This window comes from Ranitomeya variabilis, chromosome 2 (genome assembly GCF_051348905.1).
Source record: "Ranitomeya variabilis isolate aRanVar5 chromosome 2, aRanVar5.hap1, whole genome shotgun sequence".
NCBI classification, from domain to species: Eukaryota; Metazoa; Chordata; class Amphibia; order Anura; family Dendrobatidae; genus Ranitomeya; species Ranitomeya variabilis.
The window spans coordinates 646,865,372-646,892,141 of NC_135233.1; the positions used below are offsets into that span (position 1 = coordinate 646,865,372).

General features: G+C 41.9%; 1 protein-coding gene across 1 annotated transcript in view; it reads right to left on the bottom strand.

Moving 5' to 3' along the window:
- The window catches only part of PLG (plasminogen), a 179,678-nt gene that overhangs the window by 67,192 nt on the left and 85,716 nt on the right, over window positions 1-26,770 (bottom strand). The window contains exons 7-10 of the mRNA XM_077289158.1: window positions 25,320-25,438; window positions 21,516-21,678; window positions 19,793-19,914; window positions 13,420-13,585 (exon numbers count right to left, since the gene is read on the bottom strand). Of these exons, the coding sequence (XP_077145273.1) occupies window positions 13,420-13,585; window positions 19,793-19,914; window positions 21,516-21,678; window positions 25,320-25,438 (570 nt within the window). The remainder of the gene's footprint in view (window positions 1-13,419; window positions 13,586-19,792; window positions 19,915-21,515; window positions 21,679-25,319; window positions 25,439-26,770) is intronic.

Genomic DNA, 26,770 nt, shown 5'->3' on the forward strand with positions numbered 1-26,770 from the left:
GACATCAGGTGGTGGTATTGACTGACCACAAAAATTTGATTTATCTTGAGACCGCCAGGCGCCTGAATCCTAGACAGGCGCGCTGGTCATTATTTTTCTCTCGGTTTAATTTTGTGGTGTCATACCTACCGGGTTCTAAGAATGTTAAGGCGGATGCCCTTTCTAGGAGTTTTGAGCCTGACTCGCCTGGTAACTCTGAGCCCACAGGTATCCTTAAGGATGGAGTGGTATTGTCAGCCGTTTCTCCAGACCTGCGGCGGGCCTTGCAGGAGTTTCAGGCGGATAGACCTGATCGTTGCCCACCTGATAAACTGTTTGTTCCTGATGATTGGACCAGTAGAGTCATCTCTGAGGTTCATTCTTCTGCGTTGGCAGGTCATCCTAGCATTTTTGGTACCAGGGATTTGGTGGCAAGGTCCTTCTGGTGGCCTTCCCTGTCACGAGATGTGCGAGGCTTTGTGCAGTCTTGTGACGTTTGTGCTCGGGCCAAGCCTTGTTGTTCTCGGGCTAGTGGATTATTGTTGCCCTTGCCTATTCCTAAGAGGCCTTGGACGCACATCTCGATGGATTTTATTTCAGATCTGCCTGTTTCTCAGAAGATGTCTGTCATCTGGGTGGTGTGTGACCGTTTCTCTAAGATGGTCCATTTGGTTCCTCTGCCCAAGTTGCCTTCTTCTTCCGAGTTGGTTCCTCTGTTTTTTCAAAATGTTGTTCGTTTGCATGGTATTCCTGAGAATATCGTTTCTGACAGAGGGACCCAATTCGTGTCTAGATTTTGGCGGGCATTCTGTGCTAGGATGGGCATAGATTTATCTTTTTCGTCCGCTTTCCATCCTCAGACGAATGGCCAGACCGAGCGGATTAATCAGACCCTGGAGACATATCTGAGGTGTTTTGTGTCTGCTGACCAGGATGATTGGGTTGCTTTTTTGCCATTGGCGGAGTTCGCTCTCAATAATCGGGCCAGCTCTGCCACTTTGGTGTCCCCGTTTTTCTGTAATTCGGGGTTTCATCCTCGATTTTCCTCTGGTCAGGTGGAATGTCATGATCTCAATGGCAAGAGAACATAGCATCAGCATATATAGGAACTAGCTCTTGGAAGATGGGAACTGAGCTGACCATGAACTAAACCTAACGCACAACTAGCAGTGGCCGGGTAGCATGCCTACGTTGATTCTAGATGCCCAGCACCAGCCGGAGGACTAAATAAAGCTAGCAGAGGAAAATATTAGTCCTAGCTCACCTCTAGAGAAATACCCCGAAAGGAGACAGAGGCCCCCCACATGTATTGGCGGTGAGTTAAGATGAAATAACAAACGTAGTATGAAAATAGGTTTAGCAAATTTGAGGTCCACTTACTACATAGCAGAAGACAGAAAGGACACTTTCATGGTAGCTGAAAACCCTATCAAAACACCATCCAGAAATTACTTTAAAACTCTGGCATTAACTCATAACACCAGAGTGGCAATTCCTGTTCACAAGAGCTTTCCAGACACAGTAACGAAACTACAGCTGTGAACTGGAACAAAAATGCAAAAACAAACATGGACAAGAGTCCAACTTATCTAGTAGTTGTCTAGGAGCAGGAACAAGCACAGAGAGGCTTCTGATAACATTGTTGACCGGCAAGCAACTAACAGAGCAGCAAGGTTATATAGCGACTCCCACATCTTGATGGGAACAGGTGAACAGAGAAGATGAAGACACCAGTTCAATTCCACCAGTAGCCACCGGGGGAGCCCAGAATCCAAATTCACAACAGTACCCCCCCCTCAAGGAGGGGGCACCGAACCCTCACCAGAACCACCAGGGCGATCAGGATGGGCCCTATGAAAGGCACGAACCAGATCAGAGGCATGAACATCAGATGCATTCACCCAAGAATTATCCTCCTGGCCGTATCCCTTCCACTTGACCAGATACTGGAGTCTCCGTCTGGAAACACGAGAGTCTAAGATTTTCTCCACAACGTACTCCAACTCACCCTCAACCAACACCGGAGCAGGAGGCTCAACGGAAGGCACAACCGGTACCTCATACCTGCGCAATAATGACCGATGAAAAACGTTATGAATAGAAAAGGATGCAGGGAGGTCCAAACGGAAGGAAACAGGGTTAAGAATCTCCAATATCTTATACGGGCCGATGAACCGAGGCTTAAACTTAGGAGAAGAGACCCTCATAGGGACAAAACGAGAAGACAACCACACCAAATCCCCAACACAAAGCCGAGGACCAACACGACGGTGGCGGTTGGCAAAAAGCTGAGTCTTCTCCTGGGACAACCTCAAATTGTCCACCACCTGCCCCCAGATCTGATGCAATCTCTCCACCACAGCATCCACTCCAGGACAATCCGAAGATTCCACCTGACCAGAGGAAAATCGAGGATGAAACCCCGAATTACAGAAAAACGGGGACACCAAAGTGGCAGAGCTGGCCCGATTATTGAGAGCGAACTCCGCCAATGGCAAAAAAGCAACCCAATCATCCTGGTCAGCAGACACAAAACACCTCAGATATGTCTCCAGGGTCTGATTAATCCGCTCGGTCTGGCCATTCGTCTGAGGATGGAAAGCGGACGAAAAAGACAAATCTATGCCCATCCTAGCACAGAATGCCCGCCAAAATCTAGACACGAATTGGGTCCCTCTGTCAGAAACGATATTCTCAGGAATACCATGCAAACGAACAACATTTTGAAAAAACAGAGGAACCAACTCGGAAGAAGAAGGCAACTTGGGCAGAGGAACCAAATGGACCATCTTAGAAAAACGGTCACACACCACCCAGATGACAGACATCTTCTGAGAAACTGGCAGATCTGAAATAAAATCCATCGAGATGTGCGTCCAAGGCCTCTTAGGAATAGGCAAGGGCAACAATAATCCACTAGCCCGAGAACAACAAGGCTTGGCCCGAGCACAAACGTCACAAGACTGCACAAAGCCTCGCACATCTCGTGACAGGGAAGGCCACCAGAAGGACCTTGCCACCAAATCCCTGGTACCAAAAATGCCAGGATGACCTGCCAACGCAGAAGAATGAACCTCAGAGATGACTCTACTGGTCCAATCATCAGGAACAAACAGTTTATCAGGTGGGCAACGATCAGGTCTATCCGCCTGAAACTCCTGCAAGGCCCGCCGCAGGTCTGGAGAAACGGCTGACAATACCACTCCATCCTTAAGGATACCTGTGGGCTCAGAGTTACCAGGCGAGTCAGGCTCAAAACTCCTAGAAAGGGCATCCGCCTTAACATTCTTAGAACCCGGTAGGTATGACACCACAAAATTAAACCGAGAGAAAAATAATGACCAGCGCGCCTGTCTAGGATTCAGGCGCCTGGCGGTCTCAAGATAAATCAAATTTTTGTGGTCAGTCAATACCACCACCTGATGTCTGGCCCCCTCAAGCCAATGGCGCCACTCCTCAAAAGCCCACTTCATGGCCAAAAGCTCCCGATTCCCAACATCATAATTCCGCTCAGCGGGCGAAAATTTACGGGAAAAGAAGGCACAAGGCCTCATCACGGAGCAGTCAGAACTTTTCTGCGACAACACTGCCCCAGCTCCGATCTCAGAAGCGTCGACCTCAACCTGAAAAGGTAGAGCAACATCAGGCTGACGCAACACAGGGGCAGAGGAAAAACGGCGCTTAAGCTCCCGAAAGGCCTCCACAGCATCAGGGGACCAATCAGCAACATCAGCACCCTTCTTAGTCAAATCGGTCAATGGCTTAGCAATATCCGAAAAACCAGCAATAAATCGACGATAAAAGTTAGCAAAGCCCAAAAATTTCTGAAGACTCTTAAGAGAAGAGGGCTGCGTCCAATCACAAATGGCTTGAACCTTGACAGGATCCATTTCAATGGAAGAGGGGGAAAAAATATATCCCAAAAAGGAAATCCTCTGTACCCCAAAAACACACTTAGAACCCTTCACACACAAAGAATTAGACCGCAAAACCTGAAAAACCCTCCTGACTTGCTGGACATGAGAGTCCCAGTCATCCGAAAAAATCAGAATATCATCCAGATACACAATCATAAATTTATCCAAATAATCGCGAAAAATATCATGCATAAAGGACTGGAAAACTGACGGAGCATTTGAAAGACCAAAAGGCATCACTAAATACTCAAAGTGGCCCTCGGGCGTATTAAATGCGGTTTTCCACTCATCCCCCTGCCTGATTCGCACCAAATTATACGCCCCACGAAGGTCAATCTTAGAGAACCACTTGGCCCCCTTTATGCGAGCAAACAAATCAGTCAGCAACGGCAATGGGTATTGATATTTAACAGTGATTTTATTCAAAAGCCGATAATCAATACATGGTCTCAAAGAGCCGTCTTTTTTTGACACAAAGAAAAAACCGGCTCCTAAAGGAGATGACGATGGACGAATATGTCCCTTTTCCAAGGACTCCTTTATATATTCTCGCATAGCAGCATGTTCAGGCACAGACAGATTAAATAAACGACCCTTTGGGTATTTACTACCCGGGATTAAATCTATGGCACAATCGCACTCTCGGTGCGGAGGTAACGAACCAAGCTTGGATTCTTCAAAGACGTCACGATAGTCAGACAGGAACTCAGGAATTTCAGAGGGAATAGATGATGAAATGGAAACCACAGGTACATCCCCATGAGCCCCCTTACATCCCCAGCTCAACACAGACATAGCTCTCCAGTCGAGGACTGGGTTGTGAGATTGCAGCCAAGGCAATCCTAACACCAAATCATCATGTAGATTATACAGCACCAGAAAGCGAATAATCTCCTGGTGATCCGGATTAATACGCATAGTTACTTGTGTCCAGTATTGTGGTTTATTATTAGCCAATGGGGTGGAGTCAATCCCCTTCAGAGGAATAGGAGTCTCCAAAGGCTCTAAATCATACCCACAGCGTTTGGCAAAGGACCAATCCATAAGACTCAAAGCGGCGCCAGAGTCGACATAGGCGTCCGTGGTAATAGATGACAAAGAGCAAATCAGGGTCACAGATAGAATAAACTTAGACGGTAAGGTGCAAATGGAAACAGATTTACCAAGCTTTTTAGTGCGCTTAGAGCATGCTGATATAACATGAGTAGAATCACCACAATAGAAACACAACCCATTTTTCCGTCTAAAATTCTGCCGCTCGCTTCGGGACAGAATTCTATCACACTGCATACTCTCTGGCGACTTCTCAGTGGACACCGCCAGATGGTGCACTGGTTTGCGCTCCCGCAAACGCCTATCGATCTGAATAGCCATTGTCATGGACTCATTCAGACCCGCAGGCACAGGGAACCCCACCATAACATCCTTAATGGCATCAGAGAGACCCTCTCTGAAAGTCGCCGCCAGGGCGCACTCATTCCACTGAGTAAGCACAGACCATTTACGGAATCTTTGGCAGTAAATTTCCGCTTCATCTTGCCCCTGAGATAGGGACATCAAAGTTTTTTCTGCCTGAAGCTCCAAATGAGGTTCGTCATAAAGCAACCCCAAGGCCAGAAAAAACGCATCCACATTGAGCAACGCAGGATCCCCTGGTGTCAATGAAAAAGCCCAGTCTTGAGGGTCGCCCCGGAGCAAGGAAATCACAATCCTGACCTGCTGTGCAGGGTCTCCGGCAGAGCGAGATTTCAGGGACAAAAATAATTTGCAATTATTTCGAAAATTCTGAAACCCGGATCTATTCCCCGAGAAAAATTCCGGCAGAGGAATTCTCGGCTCAGATACAGGTGCATGACAAACAAAATCTTGCAATTTTTGTACCTTCGTGGCGAGATTATTCAAACCTGCAGTTACACTCTGAAGATCCATTACAAACAGGTGGACACAGAGCCATTCAAAGATTAGAAGGAGAGAAAAAAAAAAAAAAAAAAAAATTTCAGCAGACTACTTATTTCTCTCCTTTCTCAGCCAAGGATTTTAACCCTTTAGTGGGCCGGTCAAACTGTCATGATCTCAATGGCAAGAGAACATAGCATCAGCATATATAGGAACTAGCTCTTGGAAGATGGGAACTGAGCTGACCATGAACTAAACCTAACGCACAACTAGCAGTGGCCGGGTAGCATGCCTACGTTGATTCTAGATGCCCAGCACCAGCCGGAGGACTAAATAAAGCTAGCAGAGGAAAATATTAGTCCTAGCTCACCTCTAGAGAAATACCCCGAAAGGAGACAGAGGCCCCCCACATGTATTGGCGGTGAGTTAAGATGAAATAACAAACGTAGTATGAAAATAGGTTTAGCAAATTTGAGGTCCACTTACTACATAGCAGAAGACAGAAAGGACACTTTCATGGTAGCTGAAAACCCTATCAAAACACCATCCAGAAATTACTTTAAAACTCTGGCATTAACTCATAACACCAGAGTGGCAATTCCTGTTCACAAGAGCTTTCCAGACACAGTAACGAAACTACAGCTGTGAACTGGAACAAAAATGCAAAAACAAACATGGACAAGAGTCCAACTTATCTAGTAGTTGTCTTGGAGCAGGAACAAGCACAGAGAGGCTTCTGATAACATTGTTGACCGGCAAGCAACTAACAGAGCAGCAAGGTTATATAGCGACTCCCACATCTTGATGGGAACAGGTGAACAGAGAAGATGAAGACACCAGTTCAATTCCACCAGTAGCCACCGGGGGAGCCCAGAATCCAAATTCACAACAGTGGAATCTTCGGATTGTCCTGGAGTGGATGCTGTGGTGGAGAGATTGCATCAGATCTGGAGGCAGGTGGTGGACAATTTGAGGTTGTCCCAGGAGAGGACTCAGCTTTTTGCCAACCGCCACCGTCGTGTTGGTCCTCGGCTTTGTGTTGGGGATTTGGTGTGGTTGTCTTCTCGTTTTGTCCCTATGAGGGTCTCTTCTCCTAAGTTTAAGCCTCGGTTCATCGGCCCGTATAAGATATTGGAGATTCTTAACCCTGTTTCTTTCCGTTTGGACCTCCCTGCATCCTTTTCTATTCATAACGTTTTTCATCGGTCATTATTGCGCAGGTATGAGGTACCGGTTGTGCCTTCCGTTGAGCCTCCTGCTCCGGTGTTGGTTGAGGGTGAGTTGGAGTACATTGTGGAGAAAATTTTAGACTCTCGTGTTTCCAGACGGAGACTCCAGTATCTGGTCAAGTGGAAGGGATACGGCCAGGAGGATAATTCTTGGGTGAATGCATCTGATGTTCATGCCTCTGATCTGGTTCGTGCCTTTCATAGGGCCCATCCTGATCGCCCTGGTGGTTCTGGTGAGGGTTCGGTGCCCCCTCCTTGAGGGGGGGGTACTGTTGTGAATTTGGATTCTGGGCTCCCCCGGTGGCTACTGGTGGAATTGAACTGGTGTCTTCATCTTCTCTGTTCACCTGTTCCCATCAAGATGTGGGAGTCGCTATATAACCTTGCTGCTCTGTTAGTTGCTTGCCGGTCAACAATGTTATCAGAAGCCTCTCTGTGCTTGTTCCTGCTCCAAGACAACTACTAGATAAGTTGGACTCTTGTCCATGTTTGTTTTTGCATTTTTGTTCCAGTTCACAGCTGTAGTTTCATTACTGTGTCTGGAAAGCTCTTGTGAACAGGAATTGCCACTCTGGTGTTATGAGTTAATGCCAGAGTTTTAAAGTAATTTCTGGATGGTGTTTTGATAGGGTTTTCAGCTGACCATGAAAGTGTCCTTTCTGTCTTCTGCTATGTAGTAAGTGGACCTCAAATTTGCTAAACCTATTTTCATACTACGTTTGTTATTTCATCTTAATTCACCGCCAATACATGTGGGGGGCCTCTGTCTCCTTTCGGGGTATTTCTCTAGAGGTGAGCTAGGACTAATATTTTCCTCTGCTAGCATTATTTAGTCCTCCGGCTGGTGCTGGGCATCTAGAATCAACGTAGGCATGCTACCCGGCCACTGCTAGTTGTGCGTTAGGTTTAGTTCATGGTCAGCTCAGTTCCCATCTTCCAAGAGCTAGTTCCTATATATGCTGATGCTATGTTCTCTTGCCATTGAGATCATGACAGATTGGTCTGCAGGCGTCACGTTGCATTTGCAGAGCCCCTGATGTACCCAAACAGTACAAACCCCCCACAAGTGACCCCATATTGGAAACTAGACCTCCCAAGGAACTTATCTAGATGTGTTGTGAGAACTTTGAACCCCCAAGTGTTTCACTACAGTTTACAACGCAGAGCCGTGAAAATAAAACATATTTTTTTTCCCACAAAAATGATTTTTAGCCCCCCAAATTTTTATTTTCCCAAGGATAACAAGAGAACTTGGACCCCAGAAGTTGTTGTTCAATTTGTCCCTAGTACGCTGATACCCCATATGTTGGGGTAAACCCCTTTTTGGACGCACGGGAGAGCTCGGAAGGGAAGGAGCACTGTTTTACTTTTTCAACGCAGAATTGGCTGGAATTGAGATTGGACGCCATGTCGCGTTTGGAGAGCCCCTGATGTGCCTGAACAGTGGAAACTCCCCAATTCTACCTGAAACCCTACCCCTAACCGTTTACTGAACATTTTCTGACAGTCATAAGTGCCACGTATATAAGTGCCACGTATATAAGTGCAACGTATATAAGTGCCACGTATATAAGTGCCACGTATTTAAGTGCCACGTATTTAAGTGCCACGTATTTAAGTGCCACGTATTTAAGTGCCACGTATTTAAGTGCCACGTATTTAAGTGCCACAATATTTCAGTGCCACAATATTTCAGTGCCACAGTATTTCAGTGCCACGTATTTCAGTGCGACGTATTTCAGTGCCACGTATTTCAGTGCCACGTATTTCAGTGCCACGTATTTCAGGCACTGAAAAATACATGGCACGTAAATACGTGGCACGTAAATACGTGGCACTTAAATACGTGGCACTTAAATACGTGGCACTTAAATACGTGGCACTTAAATACGTGGCACTTATATACGTGGCCACTGAAATATTGTGGCACTTATATACGTATATAAACGTATATTTCAGTGCCACGTATTTCAGTGCCACGTATTTCAGTGCCACGTATTTCAGTGCCACGTATTTCAGGCACTGAAAAATACGTGGCACGTAAATACTTCAGTGCCACGATATTTCAGTGCCACGATATTTCAGTGCCACGTATTTCAGTGCCACGTATTTCAGGCACTGAAAAATACGTGGCACGTAAATACGTGGCACTGAAATACGTGGCACTGAAATACGTGGCACTTAAATACGTGGCACTTAAATACGTGGCACTTAAATACGTGGCACTTAAATACGTGGCACTTATATACGTGGCACTTATATACGTGGCCACTGAAATATCGTGGCACTTATATACGTATATACGTATATAAACGTATATTTCAGTGCCACGTATTTCAGGCACTGAAAAATACGTGGCACGTAAATACGTGGCACGTAAATACGTGGCACTGAAATACGTGGCACTTAAATACGTGGCACTTAAATACGTGGCACTTAAATACGTGGCACTTAAATACGTGGCACTTAAATACGTGGCACTTATATACGTGGCCACTGAAATATCGTGGCACTTATATACGTATATACGTATATAAACGTATATTTCAGTGCCACGTATTTCAGTGCCACGTATTTCAGGTTAGGGGTAGGGTTAGGGGTAGGGTTAGGGTTTTTTGTTTTTTTCTTGTTTTCTTGTGTTTTTCTATAAAAACGCATGCGTTTTACCGCGTTTACATGCATTTTTTCACACATGCGGTTTTTTTAAAAAACGCATGCAGATAAAAACGCAAGTGTGAAACCAGACTAAAAGACGCTTTTTATAGCAAAAAAGTTTTTGCGTCTCCACATTTTGAGACCTATAATTTTTCCACATTTTGGTCCACAGAGTCATGTGAGGTCTTGTTTTTTGCGGGACGAGTTGACGTTTTTATTGGTAACATTTTCGGACACGTGACCATTTTTTATCACTTTTTATTCCGATTTTTGTGAGGCAGAATAACCAAAAACCAGCTATTCATGAATTTCTTTTGGGAGAGGCGTTTATACCGTTCTGCGCTTGGTAAAATTGATAAAGCAGTTTTATTCTTCGGGTCAGTACCATTACAGCGATACCTCATTTATATCATTTTTTTATGTTTTGACGCTTTTATACGATAAAAACTATTTTATAGAAAAAATAATTATTTTGGCATCGCTTTATTCTGAGGACTATAACTTTTTTATTTTTTTGCTGATGATGCTGCATGGCGGCTCGTTTTTTGCGGGACAAGATGACGTTTTCAGCGGTAACATGGTTATTTATATCCGTCTTTTTGATCGCGTGTTATTCCACTTTTTGTTCGGCGGTATGGTAATAAAGCGTTGTTTTTTGCCTCGTTTTTTTTTTTTTTTTCTTACGGTGTTTACTGAAGGGGTTAACTAGTGGGCCAGTTTTATAGGTTGGGTCGTTACGGACGCGGCGATACTAAATATGTGTACTTTTATTGTTTTTGTTTGGTTTTTTTAGATAAAGAAATGTATTTATGGGAATAATATTTTTTTTTTATTATTATTTATTTAGGAATTATTTATTTTTTTTTTTACACATGTGGAAATTTTTTTTTTTACTTTTTTACTTTGTCCCAGGGGGGGACATCACAGATCGCAGATCTGATAGTGTGCACAGCACTCTATCAGATCCGTGATCATACTTTCATCGGAGCAGGCTGCAGCTTTCATCTGCAGCCTGCTCCGACCCGGAAGTGCTCCCTGCAGGACCCGGATACAGCCCCTCGGCCATTTTGGATCCGGGGCCTGCAGGGAGAAGACGTTCGGTACGAGGTGAGTACATCACCTTGTACCGATCGTCTCAGGGAAGCCCGCAGGGAGCCCCCTCCCTGCGCGATGCTTCCCTGTACCGCCGGTACACCGCGATCATGTTTGATCGCGGTGTGCCGGGGGTTAATGTGCCGGGGGCGGTCCGTGACCGCTCCTGGCACATAGTGCCGGATGTCAGCTGCGATATGCAGCCGACACCCGGCCGCGATCGGCCGCGCTCCCCCCGTGAGCGCGGCCGATCGCGTATGACGTACTATACCGTCACCGGGAATTAAGGCCCACCCCACCTCGACGGTATAGTACATCATATGGGATTAAGGGGTTAATGATTGGTAGGGGATCAAATACTTATTTCTCACTGCAAAATGCAAATAAATTTATATAATTTATACAATGTGAGTTTCTGGATTTTATTTTTGATATTCTATCTCTCAATATTAAAATTAACCTACCCTTAAAATTATAGACTGTTCATGTCTTTGTCAGCAAGGGATCAAATACTTATTTCCTTCACGGTTTACAATTCAGCTATCGTTTGGTATGCTATCTCTATATAGCGAGCGTGGCTACAATCACTCCCCTCTGCTTTGGCTGACTGAATGCACTGCAGCGATTGTGGGCACCACATGTGTGCATTGTTTGTGGGCAATGCAAGCTGTCTATCAAAGTATTACAACTGCCCCTATGGCTGGAGGCGAGGCTATAAGTCCATTATTTTCTCCCTGTAGCCAATGTAGTTCCAGTGAGGCTGCCTAACATGATTGTAACACTAATTACCTGCAGAATAACCCTATTTCTGCCGGACAAAAATGATTCTCCAGATCAGTACAATAATTGCGATATCAAATTTATAAAGTTTATTTTTATATTTAAATTCTTAGAAAATTTTGAGCTTAAGGAGTTAACTACACTCCTCAGAATTGTAACACTATGGAAATTACAGGGCAGATAGATATGGTAATAATATGCAAATGGGGAAAAAATGGAAACAAAACTGTCAAACCATACATTTATTTACTATCGAGTAATGAAAAATACATGTTTTTCATACCTTGGCTTGTTATCAAAGACAGTATTAGTGGTTGGCTAAGGATATGTTCTGCCTATTTCTGCAGGTAAATAATGTTTCTGGTCACAACAGGTTCACTTTAACCCCTTCACTACCTTTGTTGTACTAGTACATCAAAGGCTGTGTCCCTGCTTTTGATGCGGGCTCTGACGATGAGCCTGCATCTTTTCCCGCACTTGATGGCTGATTTAAATATATACACTTAACAGTCACGGGTACAGTGCTGCTCCACCCTCAGCTGTCAAATTGTTAAATCCTCCTGTTAATCACTGACAGCAAGATTTAACAGTCGCCAGCCGGTATTTTGTTATAAATCCCAGCCATCCGTGCACCTGTCACATGATCGCAGGGCACCAATGGGTTTTCATGACAGCAGGGGGTCTGCTGATGACCCCCATGTCTGTGGTTGTGAATCTCTTGTGAACACTGGCTCATTGTTGGCGTTGATAGGAGATTGTGATTTCTACTATATATACAGTTGTGCTCAAAAGTTTTGGTCATTGGATATTTTGGGTTGTCATTATGATTTAAAAAGAGAAAACACAGTAGTTTGACAATAAATGGCTTCACCCAACCACTAACCATGAGTGGAGAAAAAGTTTTGGTGCTGTCATTCATATCCTCTGAAAAAAGGCCAAGAAAGTAAAAATTCTACCAGGGTATGTAAACATTTGAGCACAACTGTAGCAATGCTATAGACCTGCCATGTGTAGCACAGGTGATCCAACAATTGCAGCTTTTAGTCTCCTAAGGGGGCTATTGAAGTCACTAAAAATGTGACTTTTTTTAAAATAAATTAAAAAATAATTAGTTCAAATCGCCCCTCTTTTGCCCCATTGAAAATAAAACGATTAAGAAAAATACACGTATTTATTATCGCTGAGTTCAGAAATGTCTGATTTATCAAAACATAAAATTAATTAATCTAATCGGTAAGCAGCTTAACAAGAAAAAAATCAAAACGCCAAATTTACATTTTTTTGGCCATCACAACATTGCAATAAAATGCAATAAGAGGCATTCAAAACATCCTTTCTACCCCAAAGTAGTATCATAGAACAGATTTCAGCTCAAGCTGCCAAAATTAAGCCATCGCCCAGCCCCAGATCCCAAAAAATGAAAACACTACGGGTCTTGGAAAATGGCGACAGAGCAAAATTATTTTTTTTACATATTTTGGAATTTTTTTCTCAACTTAAATAGAAAATAACCTATATAGGTTTGGTATCTACAAACTCGTACTGACCTGGAGAATCATAATACCAGATCAATTTTACCATACAGTGAACATGGTCAATAAAAGTGCAAAAAAAAATTGTGGAATTGCACTTTTTTTTCACAATTTCACCTCTTTTGTAATTTTTTCCCGTTTTCCTGTACAATATATGGTATAATCAATAGTGTCATTCAGTACAACTTGTCCCATAAAAACAAGCCCCGATACTGCTATATTGACAAAAAACTAAAAAAGTTATTGGTCTTGGAAGAAGGGGAGGAGAAAAGTGCAAAAACAGAAAGTTGCAAAGTGGTGAAGGGAAATGTCATATAGTCTAGTGAAAACTTTACTCACCCATTTGGATATTTATCGGGAGTTTTCGCATGTGTATGAGGCACCATAGAGCTCCATTCCTGACATCTTTTACCTGAAATCGTCATGTATATTGTACCTCTATAATTTTCTCCATTTCCGGAGTAACAATCTGAAACTGCAGCTGATGTGGTGGGTGCAGGTTTTTCTGTAAAATATAATAATAAAAAGGACTTTCATACATACACAAGTAATTTACTTAAGCATTAATGCAATGGTTAGACTATTCAATACACATAAATAGCAGCAGAAAGAAGTTACTCCCATATTTTAGGACGTATGCAAAAACTTTGGCATTAAAGGGAACCTGTCACCCCGTTTTTTCCGTATGAGATAAAAATACTGTTAAATAGGGCCTGAGCTGTGCATTACAATAGTGTATTTTGTGGACCCCGATTCCCCACCTATGCTGCCGAAATACGTTACCAAAGTCGCCGTTTTCGCCTGTCAATCAGGCTGGTCTGGTCAGATGGGTGTGGTGACATCGCTGTTCCTTCCCCCAGATCTTGCTTATTTTTCCGTTGGTGGCGTAGTGGTTTGCGCATGCCCAAGGCCCGAATCCACTTCATAGGTGTGGAAAAAGAGCGCGATCTGCGCTATTCCCCTGGTGATCGGTGGGGGCGGCCATCTTCCTGTGGCCGCGCGTGTGCAGATGGAGCGCTCTGCTGCCCGCGGCTTCAGGAAAATGGCCGTGGGATGCCGCGCGTGCGCAGATGGAGATCGCGGCGGCCATTTTCCTGAAGCCGAGATGCGAACTCTGCTTCAGGAAAATGGCCGCCGCGATCTCCATCTGCGCACGCGCGGCATCCCGCGGCCATTTTCCTGAAGCCGCAGGCAGCAGAGCGCTCCATCTGCGCACGCGCGGCCACAGGAAGATGGCCGCCCCCACCAATCACCAGGGGAATAGCGCAGATCGCGCTCTTTTTCCACACCTATGAAGTGGATTCGGGCCTTGGGCATGCGCAAACCACTACGCCACCAACGGAAAAATAAGGAAGATCTGGGGGAAGGAACAGCGATGTCACCACGCCCATCTGACCAGACCAGCCTGATTGACAGGCGAAAACGGCGACTTTGGTAACGTATTTCGGCAGCATAGGTGGGGAATCAGGGTCCACAAAATACACTATTGTAATGCACAGCTCAGGCCCTATTTAATGGTATTTTTATCTCATACGGAAAAAACGGGGTGACAGGTTCCCTTTAAAGTATTGATGACTATCCACCATCATCAGTATGAGATTGGTGGGGCCCCTCACATCTGGTATCTGCCGTTCTCAGCACTGGATGTATGCAGAACTCAACAGCTTTGTGTGATTTTTAGTGTCCACTGCTGAGTACTGCAGTTTGTCTCACATTCAAAGTTTTGTATTTCTATAGGTAATATATAACTACCAATTTGGCAATTCTGGCTAATGCAAGATGTTGATTTTTGCAGTGGGCCTTTTGGGAGGCTGAAATTCATTCTACACCTTCTGTCACTCCTAGCCAGAAATATATCCATAAGAGCAAATAATGTAAAGGATTCATCCATTGTCCAATGCAGTTTTTTTTAGGATTTGAGCTATTCAAGAATTAATGAAGCAAGTTATTTATCAGTACTTTTTCCGGTTCGCAATCATGTTAATTTGGTGGGGTTTTTTTTAATCATAATATTACTTTGTTTATCCCTGTCAAGACCTGCTGATTTTTCATTTTTGCACTTTTGTTTTTTCCTCTACTTCTTTCAAGAGTTATAACTTTCTTATTTTTCCATCGGTATAACCATATGAGTGATGTTTTTCGAATAATGAATTGTGGTTTTAACTTGACACCACTCATTTTACATTATAATGTACTGAAACATTTTTTTACAAATCCAACTGGGATGAAATGGCGGAAAAAAAAATCAATTCCATCATTGTTTTATAACTTTTTTTATACACCGTTCATTTTAGGGTAAAAATGGCGGGACAAATATGATTCTCCAGATCAGTACAATAATTGTGATATCAAATTTATAAAGTTTATTTTTATATTTTAATGGATTAAAATTTTTGAACTTAAGGAGTTAACTACACTCCTCAAAATCGTAACACTATGGAAATTACAGGACAGATAGATATGGCAATGATATGTAAATGGAGAAAAAATGGAAACAAAACTTTCCAAACATACATTTATTTACTATCGAGTATGAAAACTACACGTTTTTCGTACCTTGGCTTGTTATCAATGAGGGTATTAGTGGTTGGCTAAGAAATGTTCTGCCACGCTGAATGCGCTTGGGTACGCAAATCATTAAGATCCACTGCTGCCATCTACCATCGCAATAGCCAACTAATGAAGTCCCAGATGTGCTCGATGGAAGAAAAATATGAAGACGCTGCAGGACATGGTAGTGAGTTTGGGACACTCAGGATGCCCACATTTGCACCAGCTACATGTGGCCTGGCATTGTCGTGTAGAAAAACTGCTTCTGGGACACTATTAAAGTCTCTCATGAAGAACTCTTCATGGTGTTTCCCATGTGGTCTCCAGACCAATTTCCAACTAACACTGTGTCCAAAATCAGGACTCATCTGTAACGAGTATAGACCTCCATTCCAGCCTCCATTGCCGACTTTCTCGGCACTATAATAGTCTTTGAGAGCAGTGGCGTTATTTCATGGGACACCACCTATAGCTGGACATCTGGCTTGTAGCCTAATGTTTTGCCTGATGGTTTGTTTAGACACTATTTAACACCTCAGGCTTGGTATTATGAGGTCTAATTTCGCTTACAATACGCATTGGATCACTAAACGCTATTCTTCAAATCTGATGAGAACATGTGGACAACACCACAAAGAAGCCTTCATGAGGGGAAGTCACTCCAGTCTTACACCTGCGATTATGGTGTGAGGTAGCATAATGGACAGGAGCCGGTCCCATCTTGCCTGTATTCCAGGTACACTAACAGATTAGCACTATATTGATTTGGACATGGTCGTACACGGCAGTATTTTAACACGACAATGCCAGACCACATGATGCCAGTACTACTGTGAGCAGCCTGCGGTGGCTTAAAAGTGCCACCATGGCCTCCAGACTTGTCTCCATGGAGCACATCTGGGAGGAGATTGGTCAACAATTGCAAAGAGAGCTGCCAACAGAAAATTTTGATGATTTGCATGCCCTAGTACATTCAGCGTGACCGAACATTTCTTAGACAACCATTAATAATCTTAATGCCAAGAAGTGTAAGTGTGGCGATTTCTTCACCTGGAGCCCATATTCAATACTGAATAAATCAAGATATTTTGAAAATTTTGTTCCCATTTTGTCATTATTTTATATAATTGCCATGTATGTGTAGGGGACATGGTGCATTGTTTTGTTCCTTTTTGCCTTTTATGTATATTTGTCTGTACAATGTGATACTGCTACACTAACTTGGTGTATCACTCCATAATCTGGTACTGCTACACTATTATGTGTATTACCGTGTTTTGCTTCCTTACTCGTCCCCATACCATACGCTCTGTTTAATGTAATGTTTTATTGCTGATTTGTGCTACTGTAGAAATGTTCCACATTGTATGTATTTACTGTTGCTGCAGTGTACATATTTTTTATTGTAAATGTTTAGTGGGTAGGGACAGTGTAACACCCGTTTATAGCCACTAGATGGGGGCATTTTAGTGCACACAGCTCTTAGATAGTGCATAGAGTAAATAGATGGTTAATAGTAGGAGGGGCTGCTGTATGGTAAGTTGCTGTGTTTGGATAGAGCCAGAGGACGAGGGACTCCCGAACCGTCCACATGGGCTATAAGTCCAGGGCTCCAGAGCAGCCACAAAACATTAAAGTATTGGGGCCCAGTCATCCAGATCATCAGAACAGTACAGTTGGGGGACAATAGCGGTTCCAGTATGTGGCAACTCATCGCTTGGTTAGAGACCCTCAGGAAGGAAGAGGAATCTACAGATGCTGTGAGTTTGGACAGTAGAGATGTGGTACAAGCGCAGGAAACAGCACAGAAGGACAGGTCGCTCTGCCAGTGGCTTCTGACTCCGGAACTAATGATCTTTTGTCTGGGCGAAACAGACCGAGGGATGCGTATCCATAGTGGAGCGATGCAGGGAGGATGCTGAGGAACTGCCAGGGATGGCCCCACCTGGGTCCGTGCTATGAGACCATGAGAGAAGTGCAGGGAAAGGAAAGGAACACCGTTTTATGAAGCCTATTGTAAAAGCTGTGAAAACTTTGGATATACTGTGTGAAGAACCTAGTAAAGATGTTCTTGTTGATGTTGAAATGGACTGTGTCTCAATTAATGCAAATCAGCCTGGAGGGAAGACCCAGAAGGAGCCGGATCTGAAGATGCAGGTATGCTGACTAATGGTGATAATTTTCCTTTGAGGTGAGGCCAGAGCACAGAAAGCCAGGTGTCGTTGGCCATGTCTACTGCCCTGGGCCAGACCCTTACATACAGTTGTGGCCAAAAGTATTGACACCCCTGCAATTCTGTCAGATAATACTTAGTTTCTTCCTGAAAATGATTGCAAACACAAATTCTTTGTTATTATTATCTTCATTTAATTTGTCTTAAATGAAAAGATACAAAAATAATTGTCCTAAAGCCAAATTGGATATAATTCCACACCAAACATAAAAAAGGGGGTGGACAAAAGTATTGGCACCGTTCGAAAAATCATGTGATGCTTCTCTAATTTGTGTAATTAACAGCACCTATAACTTACCTGTGGCACCTAACAGGTGTTGGCAATAACTAAATCACACTTGCAGCCAGTTGACATGGATTAAAGTTGACTCAACCTCTGTCCTGTGTCCTTGTGTGTTCCACATTGAGCATGAAGAAAAGAAAGAAGACCAAAGAACTGTCTGAGGACTTGAGAAACCAAATTTTGAGGAAGCATGAGCAATCTCAAGGTTACAAGTCCATCTCCAAAGACCTGAATGTTCCTGTGTCTACCGTGCGCAGTGTCATCAAGAAGTTTAAAGCCCATGGCACTGTTACTAACCTCCCTAGATGTGGACGGAAAAGAAAAATTGACAAGAGATTTCAACGCAAGATTGTGCGGATGTTGGATAAAGAACTTCGACTAACATCCAAACAAGTTCAAGCTGCCCTGCAGTTCGAGGGTACAACAGTGTCAACCCGTACTATCCATCGGCGTCTGAATGAAAATGGACTGTATGGTAGGAGACCCAGGAAGACCCCACTTCTTACCCCGAGACATAAAAAAGCCAGGCTGGAGTTTGCCAAAACTTACCTGAAAAAGCCTAAAATGTTTTGGAAGAATGTTCTCTGGTCAGATGAGACAAAAGTAGAGCTTTTTGGGCAAAGGCATCAACATAGAGTTTACAGGAGAAAAAAAGAGGCATTCAAAGAAAAGAACAAGGTCCCTACAGTCAAACATGGCGGAGGTTCCCTGATGTTTTGGGGTTGCTTTGCTGCCTCTGGCACTGGACTGCTTGACCGTGTGCATGGCATTATGAAGTCTGAAGACTACCAACAAATTTTGCAGCATAATGTAGGGCCCAGGGTGAGAAAGCTGGGTCTCCCTCAGAGGTCAAGGGTATTCCAGCAGGACAATGACCCAAAACACACTTCAAAAAGCACTAGAAAATGGTTTGAGAGAAAGCACTGGAGACTTCTAAGGTGGCCAGCAATGAGTCCAGACCTGAATCCCATAGAACACCTGTGGAGAGATCTAAAAATGGCAGTTTGGAGAAGGTACCCTTCAAATATCAGGGACCTGGAGCAGTTTGCCGAAGAAGAATGGTCTAAAATTCCAGCAGAGCATTGTAAGAAACTCATTGATGGTTACCGGAAGCGGTTGATCAGTTATTGTGGCTAAAGGTGGTGCAACAAAGTATTAGGCTGAGGGTGCCAATACTTTTGTCTGGCCCATTTTTGGAGTTTTGTGTGAAATGATCAATGTTTTGCTTTGTGCTTCATTCTCTTTTGTGTTTTTTAATTTAAGACAAATTAAATGAAGATAATAATACCAAAGAACTTGCGATTGCAATCATTTTCAGGAAGAAACTGAGTATTATCTGACAGAATTGCAGGGGTGTCAATACTTTTGGCCACAACTGTATGTTCCTATGATTTCCACAAAACCTATACTGTTCCTTCTTGGTGTTACATTTTACACATTAATGAGTGTACATAACGTAATTATACACCTTCTTTGACAACACAAAAATACATCGGTCCTCATTCATAAAAACTGTTCCCAAATCGATATTTCAGAAACAGGATAAATAGTAACTTTTGGGAATAAGATTATCACCATGCATTAAACACATATTTGCTTGGGAGCTGAAAATCTTCAATTTCAAATAAAGAAATAAACGTATTTACCAACGGGTTTATCATCACAGCTAGGTATGTCACAATATTCCCATCGTGTTAACTTGTCAGTGGTATAACACCAGGGCATGGACTCTCCATCTGGGTTTCTACAATAATTCTTTTCAAGATTTCTAGAAGTCAGATTAATTTATGGCAATTTAGAAGATTTTAAAATATACATATTTTTACAGACGACAAGCAATTTTTCAGTAGTGAATGCATTTAAAGGCAACCTGTCAACAGTTTTGTAGTGTATGAACAAATCACCTTTGCGTTCTACGTCATCCATTAGCCCAAGAAGTCACGCGCCTGTGCAGTAGCATTGCCAGCTCATTCAGGTACACATTGCTCTGCCCTACTGGGCAGAGCATAAAACATAACTGTGTATGTGCAGAGACACGTCATTTCAGCTCCTATGTAACAGAGCCAATAAGTAGCGCAAGCCGGTGATGCAACTGTGCAACCGCGTGATTTTGTTGGGAATGATGCACATGAATGAAAGCCAGAGGATGGTGATTAGAAGCAGAGAGGAGACACAGACACCTCAGTAATGATGCCCATCGCACCAGGCCATCAGATTTAAATACGGTGCAGTAGCATTTCACAAGATATTTTGGGGGTTATACAGGGGGATTCAGGACTTGGGAGACAATAGACAACTTTGTGGAATGCAGTTCAGGAGTTATTAAAGGTAGTGGCATTTGTTCAGAAATTAATAAAGCCTCATCTGACCGTTATACAGTGCCTTGATAAACTATTCATACCCTGTGAACTTTTCCACATTTTTTCACGTTACACCCACAAATGTGTTTTATTTGGATTTGATTTGATATACCAACACATAGTAACAAGTATTTGTGAAATGTTAAATAAATGATACCCGGCTAACTACTTATTTTAAAAATATACAGTAAATCTGGATATTTTCCCTCTACAGGCTTTATCCCTTAATTGCAATTGGCTCTGAGCTGGTGGAATAAGACTAGCTGCTATGATCTCTACCATACACAGCAAATAGAGTGGGATTTCTGCTCTTCATTCCTCAGGTAGCACACTGACAGAAGCCAGAGCAAGGAAATTAAACCCCCAATCTGTGCTGAGTGTATGTGAATCCAGCTCTGGGGTGAGGTAAAAGACTAGCTAGAAAGCTTAGTACGATCTTTCTATGTCTGTACCTTCACTGTGTTCCTCACTCCTGCTCTCCTCTTCATACAGTATACTGGCCTCTGTAATGTGACATCACCATGAGCCTGTAGTCTCTCTTGTCTGAGCAAGATGTTTTTTCAAAGAGGATGATAAGTTTAGGAGGCAGAGTGGACAGGAAAAAGTATCTGAAAAGTGGGGAAGGAAGCTGATTTCTCTAATGTAATACAAAGTTTCTTATATTTGTTTGTACTATTGATGTATGCAGTTTGTTAAAAGTACAGTCCTTTTTGAGGGGTTGTCTGCTATCAAAGTAAAATAGCAAAAATCATCATTAGTTACGTAATGCCTCCCCAGTGCTGTCTCTCTGCTGCTCCCACCAGTCTTTGTTGATGTGGCTGCAGCTGTGATGTCACGTCTATAGCTCATGACCTGCCAGTCTTCGCTAATGTAACTGCAGTGGTGATATCATGAATGGTGCAGCTAATCACTGAGCTCCATGGCCTTATGCTGTCTACCTTGGCAATCTTTTACCTTAAAATTTTACAACCACTTTATTTGTCAATGTAGTGAAATAAATATCCCTTACTTGCAGGGATAGTTATCTGGAGTTCTCCCATGAGTATGAGGTTCCTGAGAACTCCAAGATTGACATATTTTTCCAGTTACTGTTACAGCAATCTTTCCAGTGTACGACTCTCCATTGCCAGATAAACATTGCAACCCTGGTGGTGATTGTGGGGTATTAGAAGCTGGAATGTGAAAAGTAGAAAAATATTATTTAGCAAAGCGATTTCTTAGAACGTTAGAATGATAACTAAAATTGCTTACTTGAATCTAACGCATATGCACATTTTACCACAATGTCACCTACCTACCATGTACAATATAAAATGCTGAAAAGAGAAATTAGAGAAGTAATCACACAAAAATATTAAAATAAAACTACACTGTTGAATTTGCTATCTACCTAGTCATCTGAGGGGAGTTGACCTTGATTAATCAAAAAAACTGCACAAAAAATAAAAGCAATACTATAACTAATAAGATTAATGATACGTAGCATAGACATAAACATAGAGTCTTTATTAGGTCAGACAAGGTGAGTCTTACATTGCTTGAATAAGAAACTCATATTAATTCATAATATATAGGCGTCTCCGATTCATTGTATTTCCACTAGTATTTCTGCATGACTATATCACAATTAATGACTTTTTTGAATTGGGACAAATTTATCAAACTTTTTTCAAGGTTTCTTTTGCGAGTTAGTTAGTTTTCCAATTTTTACGTCAATTTGGCTTTTCCAGATGTTTTAGACAAATTTGGCACAACTCTACTAGTTATTTTAGCTTTTTTTTGCAAAACGTATGACTTCTCCTGCTAAGAAAACTCAAAACCATTTAACGATATGAAGAAAAAAAGATAGTTCTGAGTTTTGAACAAAATTCATGCATGTACCATTGAATTTGTCACAAAAAAAGTCAGCGTAAACCACATGTCAAAAAGAAAAGTGGCCGTAAACAAATGCAAATCATGAATAGAGCCCACAGACTTTGGCCCCAATTCATCAACACTGGCATTTTTCACACCAGTCTCGATGACAAGGCGGGGTGGAGTGTGGAGCACCTGAATCTTTCAGAGACTTGAGTAAAATTTATGGTGTAAGGTATGCTACCATTTAATATGAATTTCACACCTCATCACACCTCAGCTCCACCTACTTTGTCAAGCAAAAATGGTATAAAATGCCAAAATTTTGCATCTATTCAAAGATTTTTACACAAATTTTCTGACATAAAATCTTTGATGAATCACGTATTTTATTAATAACAATGATCAACAGTCCAATTGACACAGACTCAAACAATGGAGAAGATAGAGAAATTAAGTTCTCTGTCTTCTCCATACCTGCGATACAATTCTCTCATGTAAGAGAATCAGATCACAGTAAACTGACACTTGGCTCAAACTCTGATGAGAAAGAAGATTGGGAGAGAGAATCATTTCTGGTGTGAGCAAGACCTGAAAGTCGAATTTTTGTGCAACCTTAATGAATCAGCCCCAAAATCTATCTTGTCTGTCAGTATTTTTTGCCCTGATTTTCATATCAAACATGACCTACAGTACAGATCAAAAGTTTGGACACACCTTCTCATTTAAAGATTTTTCTATATGTTCATGACTATGAAAATTGTACATTCACACTGAAGGCATCAAAACTATGAATTAACACATGTGGAATTATATACTTAACAAAAAAGTGTGAAACAACTGAAATTATGTCTTACATTCTAAGTTCTTCAAAGTAGCCACCTTTTGCTTTGATGACTGCTTTGCACACTCTTGGCATTCTCTTGATGAACTTCAAGAGGTAGTCACCAGGATTGGTCTTCCAACAATCTTGAAGGAGTTCCCAGAGATGCTTAGCACTTGTTGGCTCTTTTGCCTTCACTCTGCGGTCAAGCTCACCCCAAACCATCTCGATTGGGTTCAGGCCTGGTGACTGTGGAGGCCAGGTCATCTGGCGTAGCACCCCATCACTCTCCTTCTTGGTCAAATAGCCCTTACACAGCCTGTGTTTGGGGTCATTGTCCTGTTGAAAAATAAATGATGGTCCAACTAAATGCAAACCGGATGGAATAGCATGCCGCTGCAAGATGCTGTGGTAGCCATGCTGGTTCAGTGTGCCTTCAATTTTGAATAAATCCCGAACAGCGTCACCAGCAAAGCACCCACTCACTATCATACCTGCTCCTCCATGCTTCACAGTGGGAACCAGGCATGTAGAGTCCATCCGTTCACTCTTTCTGCGTCGCACAAAGACACGGTGGTTGGAACCAAAGATCTCAAATTTGGACTCATTAGACCAAAGCACAGATTTCCACTGGTCTAATGTCCATTCCTTGTGTTCTTTAGCCCAAACAAGTCTCTTCTGCTTGTTGCCTGCCCTTAGCAGTGGCACCTAGTCCTAGCACCTATTTTACCATGAAGGCCTGCTGCACAAAGTCTCCTCTTAACAGTTGTTGTAGAGATGTGTCAGCTGCTAGAACTCTGTGTGGCATTGACCTGGTCTCTCATCTGAGCTGCTGTTAACCTACGATTTCTGAGGCTGGTGACTCGGATAAACTTATCCTCAGAAGCAGAGGTGACTCTTGGTCTTCCTTTCCTGGGGCGGTCCTCATGTGAGCCAGTTTCTTTGTAGCGCTTGATGGTTTTTGCCACTGCACTTGGGGACACTTACAAAGTTTACCCAATTTTTCGGACTGACTGACCTTCATTTCTTAAAGTAATGATGGCCACTCGTTTTTCTTTACTTAGCTGCTTTTTTCATGCCAAAATACAACATCCACCAGTCTATTCAGTAGGACTATCAGCTGTGTATCCACCAGATTTCTGCACAACACAACTGATGGTCCCAACCCAATTTATAAGGCAAGAAATCCCACTTATTAAATCTGACAGGGCACACCTGTGAATTGAAAATCATTCCCGGTGACTACCTCTTGAAGCTCATCAAGAGAATGCCAAGAGTGTGCAAAGCAGTCACCAAAGCAAAAGGTGGCTACTTTGAAGAACCTAGAATAGAAGACATAATTTCAGATGTTTCACACTTTTTTGTTAAGTATATAATTCCACATGTGTTAATTCATAGTTTTGATGCCTTCAGTGTGAATGTACAATTTTCAGTCATGAAAATACAGAAAAATCTTTAAATGAGAAGTTGTGTCCAAACTTTTGGTCTGTACTGTATGTTTAGTGATTTTTTACTAAACTACCTGTCCAGCACATACGGTATATCCTTGCATTTTCTGTCTGAGGCTCAAGCACTTGACATCTACGGTATATCTCTCTGTATGTTTCCTCTGGGATAAAACTGTAATTTTATTGACATCTTTAGGTGTTTTGTACCTTTGAGTTTGTGTTCACATTGTATACTCAATTACCTTGACAGCCCCAGTGCAAATCCTTATAAATTAATTTATCTTTGCAGGAGTGTAGTGGTCTCCATTTTCATGTCTTTTAGTTGTCAGATTTATTAAAGTTTATTTTATATCAAGGTTTAAGCTTCTTTATTGATACGATTTTGATTTTATGTAGCAAATCTCTTTTTTTTTGTTGGCATACATATTATTGTGCACCTTACTTTATATTTATCGACTTAACCAGTTTATTTTTATGGTCTGTTTGTCTTTTGCCTATCGTCTTTTGGTGACTGATTTAGTCTAATTGCTACCAGTTTTGAATTTAAGCATTATATATTCATACATGTTTCCAAAAGAAAATATAATTTCACCAAAATCCTATTAAAATGAGAATATAATAGAATATAAAATCTGGTAGCAATTTTAATACTACACACAGTAAAGAAGAAAAATAAAAATAAACTCACTACAACGTGGAATTTCACAGAATTCCCATCGCTTGTTTGGATCAGTAGTAAAGCACCATGGTCGCGGTTCTCCATCTGGGTTGCGGCAATGATTATTTATAAGATTTTTCTCTGGAATGCTGGAAAAGTATTAAAAATTAATAAATATTTTTGAAAAAGAAATATCTTTGAATCTGAAATACTAAGACATATTACATGGATTCATTGTATCTTTTCATAAAAATATCACTCTATGTCCTGGTACACTATGTTTCCCTACAGTTTTTATGCATGCTTAAGGCCATATTAGGCTAAATTATAAATATTACATTTCCTACTACAAATACTATACCATTATACCAAAGTTTATCAATAATAAATAAAGGGCATTTAAAACCTTGAAGGCAGAGAAGTCAGAAATAGCATATCAGGAGTGTAAAGATCTCAATAGGAAATGTAAACAAGAAATCAAGCTAGAAAAGTTAGTTACTGAAACCCATTAACCCCTTTCCGACATCGAGAAATAGTATGCACTCAAGCACCTTATTGATTTTATAAATGATCATGTGGACCCATATACTTTAATCAAAAGGCACTGTGCCAAATAGGTCTATATACATGCTATCAAGCTATTTCTATTGCTCTATACTAAGGTCTCCATAAATTTTATGAGTTCTTGCTGAATATTTTTATCCTAAGTATACTATCGCAAAGAAATGATTCTTTATACTTAATTTGTGTTATTTCCCTTTGTTTCTCCTGTTGACATGAGGCACCTTTTTTAATTGCTTTATTTGAATTTTGAATTTTGAATACAATATTGTCTATTTTCTATTATAAATTCATCACTTTTTTTTCCGTATTTTGTGGATCTGAATTATGTGTTATACATTTTGATATGGAGTTTGATGGTGTAGTAAAAAGGTTATTGACTAATATGTATGCAAATAATTGACCAAAGGAAAGACATTTTTCTCACTAATCACTTAGCCACACCTAGTTATACCAGTATTTTACATCTTTCCTAAAATACACAAATATCTTGATAACCCACTGAGTCGCCCAATTGTCACCTCAATGGATTCCATCTTGTCTCCTTTATCAATCTTTTTAGGACTCATAAGGACCACACGGTCATTTATCCTTGATACTGACCATTTTCTCCAGATCATCAGAGATTTATCAAAAATGTCTCCCAATAGTCTTTTGGTCACCACCATGCTCCAAAATTCTCATCTTTCTGGGGACAACTCCCTATTCTGTATTAAGCTTCTTTCCATCATTTAACAAGATAATTTCTTCCTCTTCAGTCTCTTCAGTAATGGTTTATATTTGCGGACACGTAGCATTGCTATAGGCTCTAATTTGCCATCAGCCTACGCAAGTAGCTATGTGGACTACTTTGTGAACCATTATGTCTACACCATTGACCTGCTTTCCACATATTCCACCTGTTGGTTCCATTGACACCT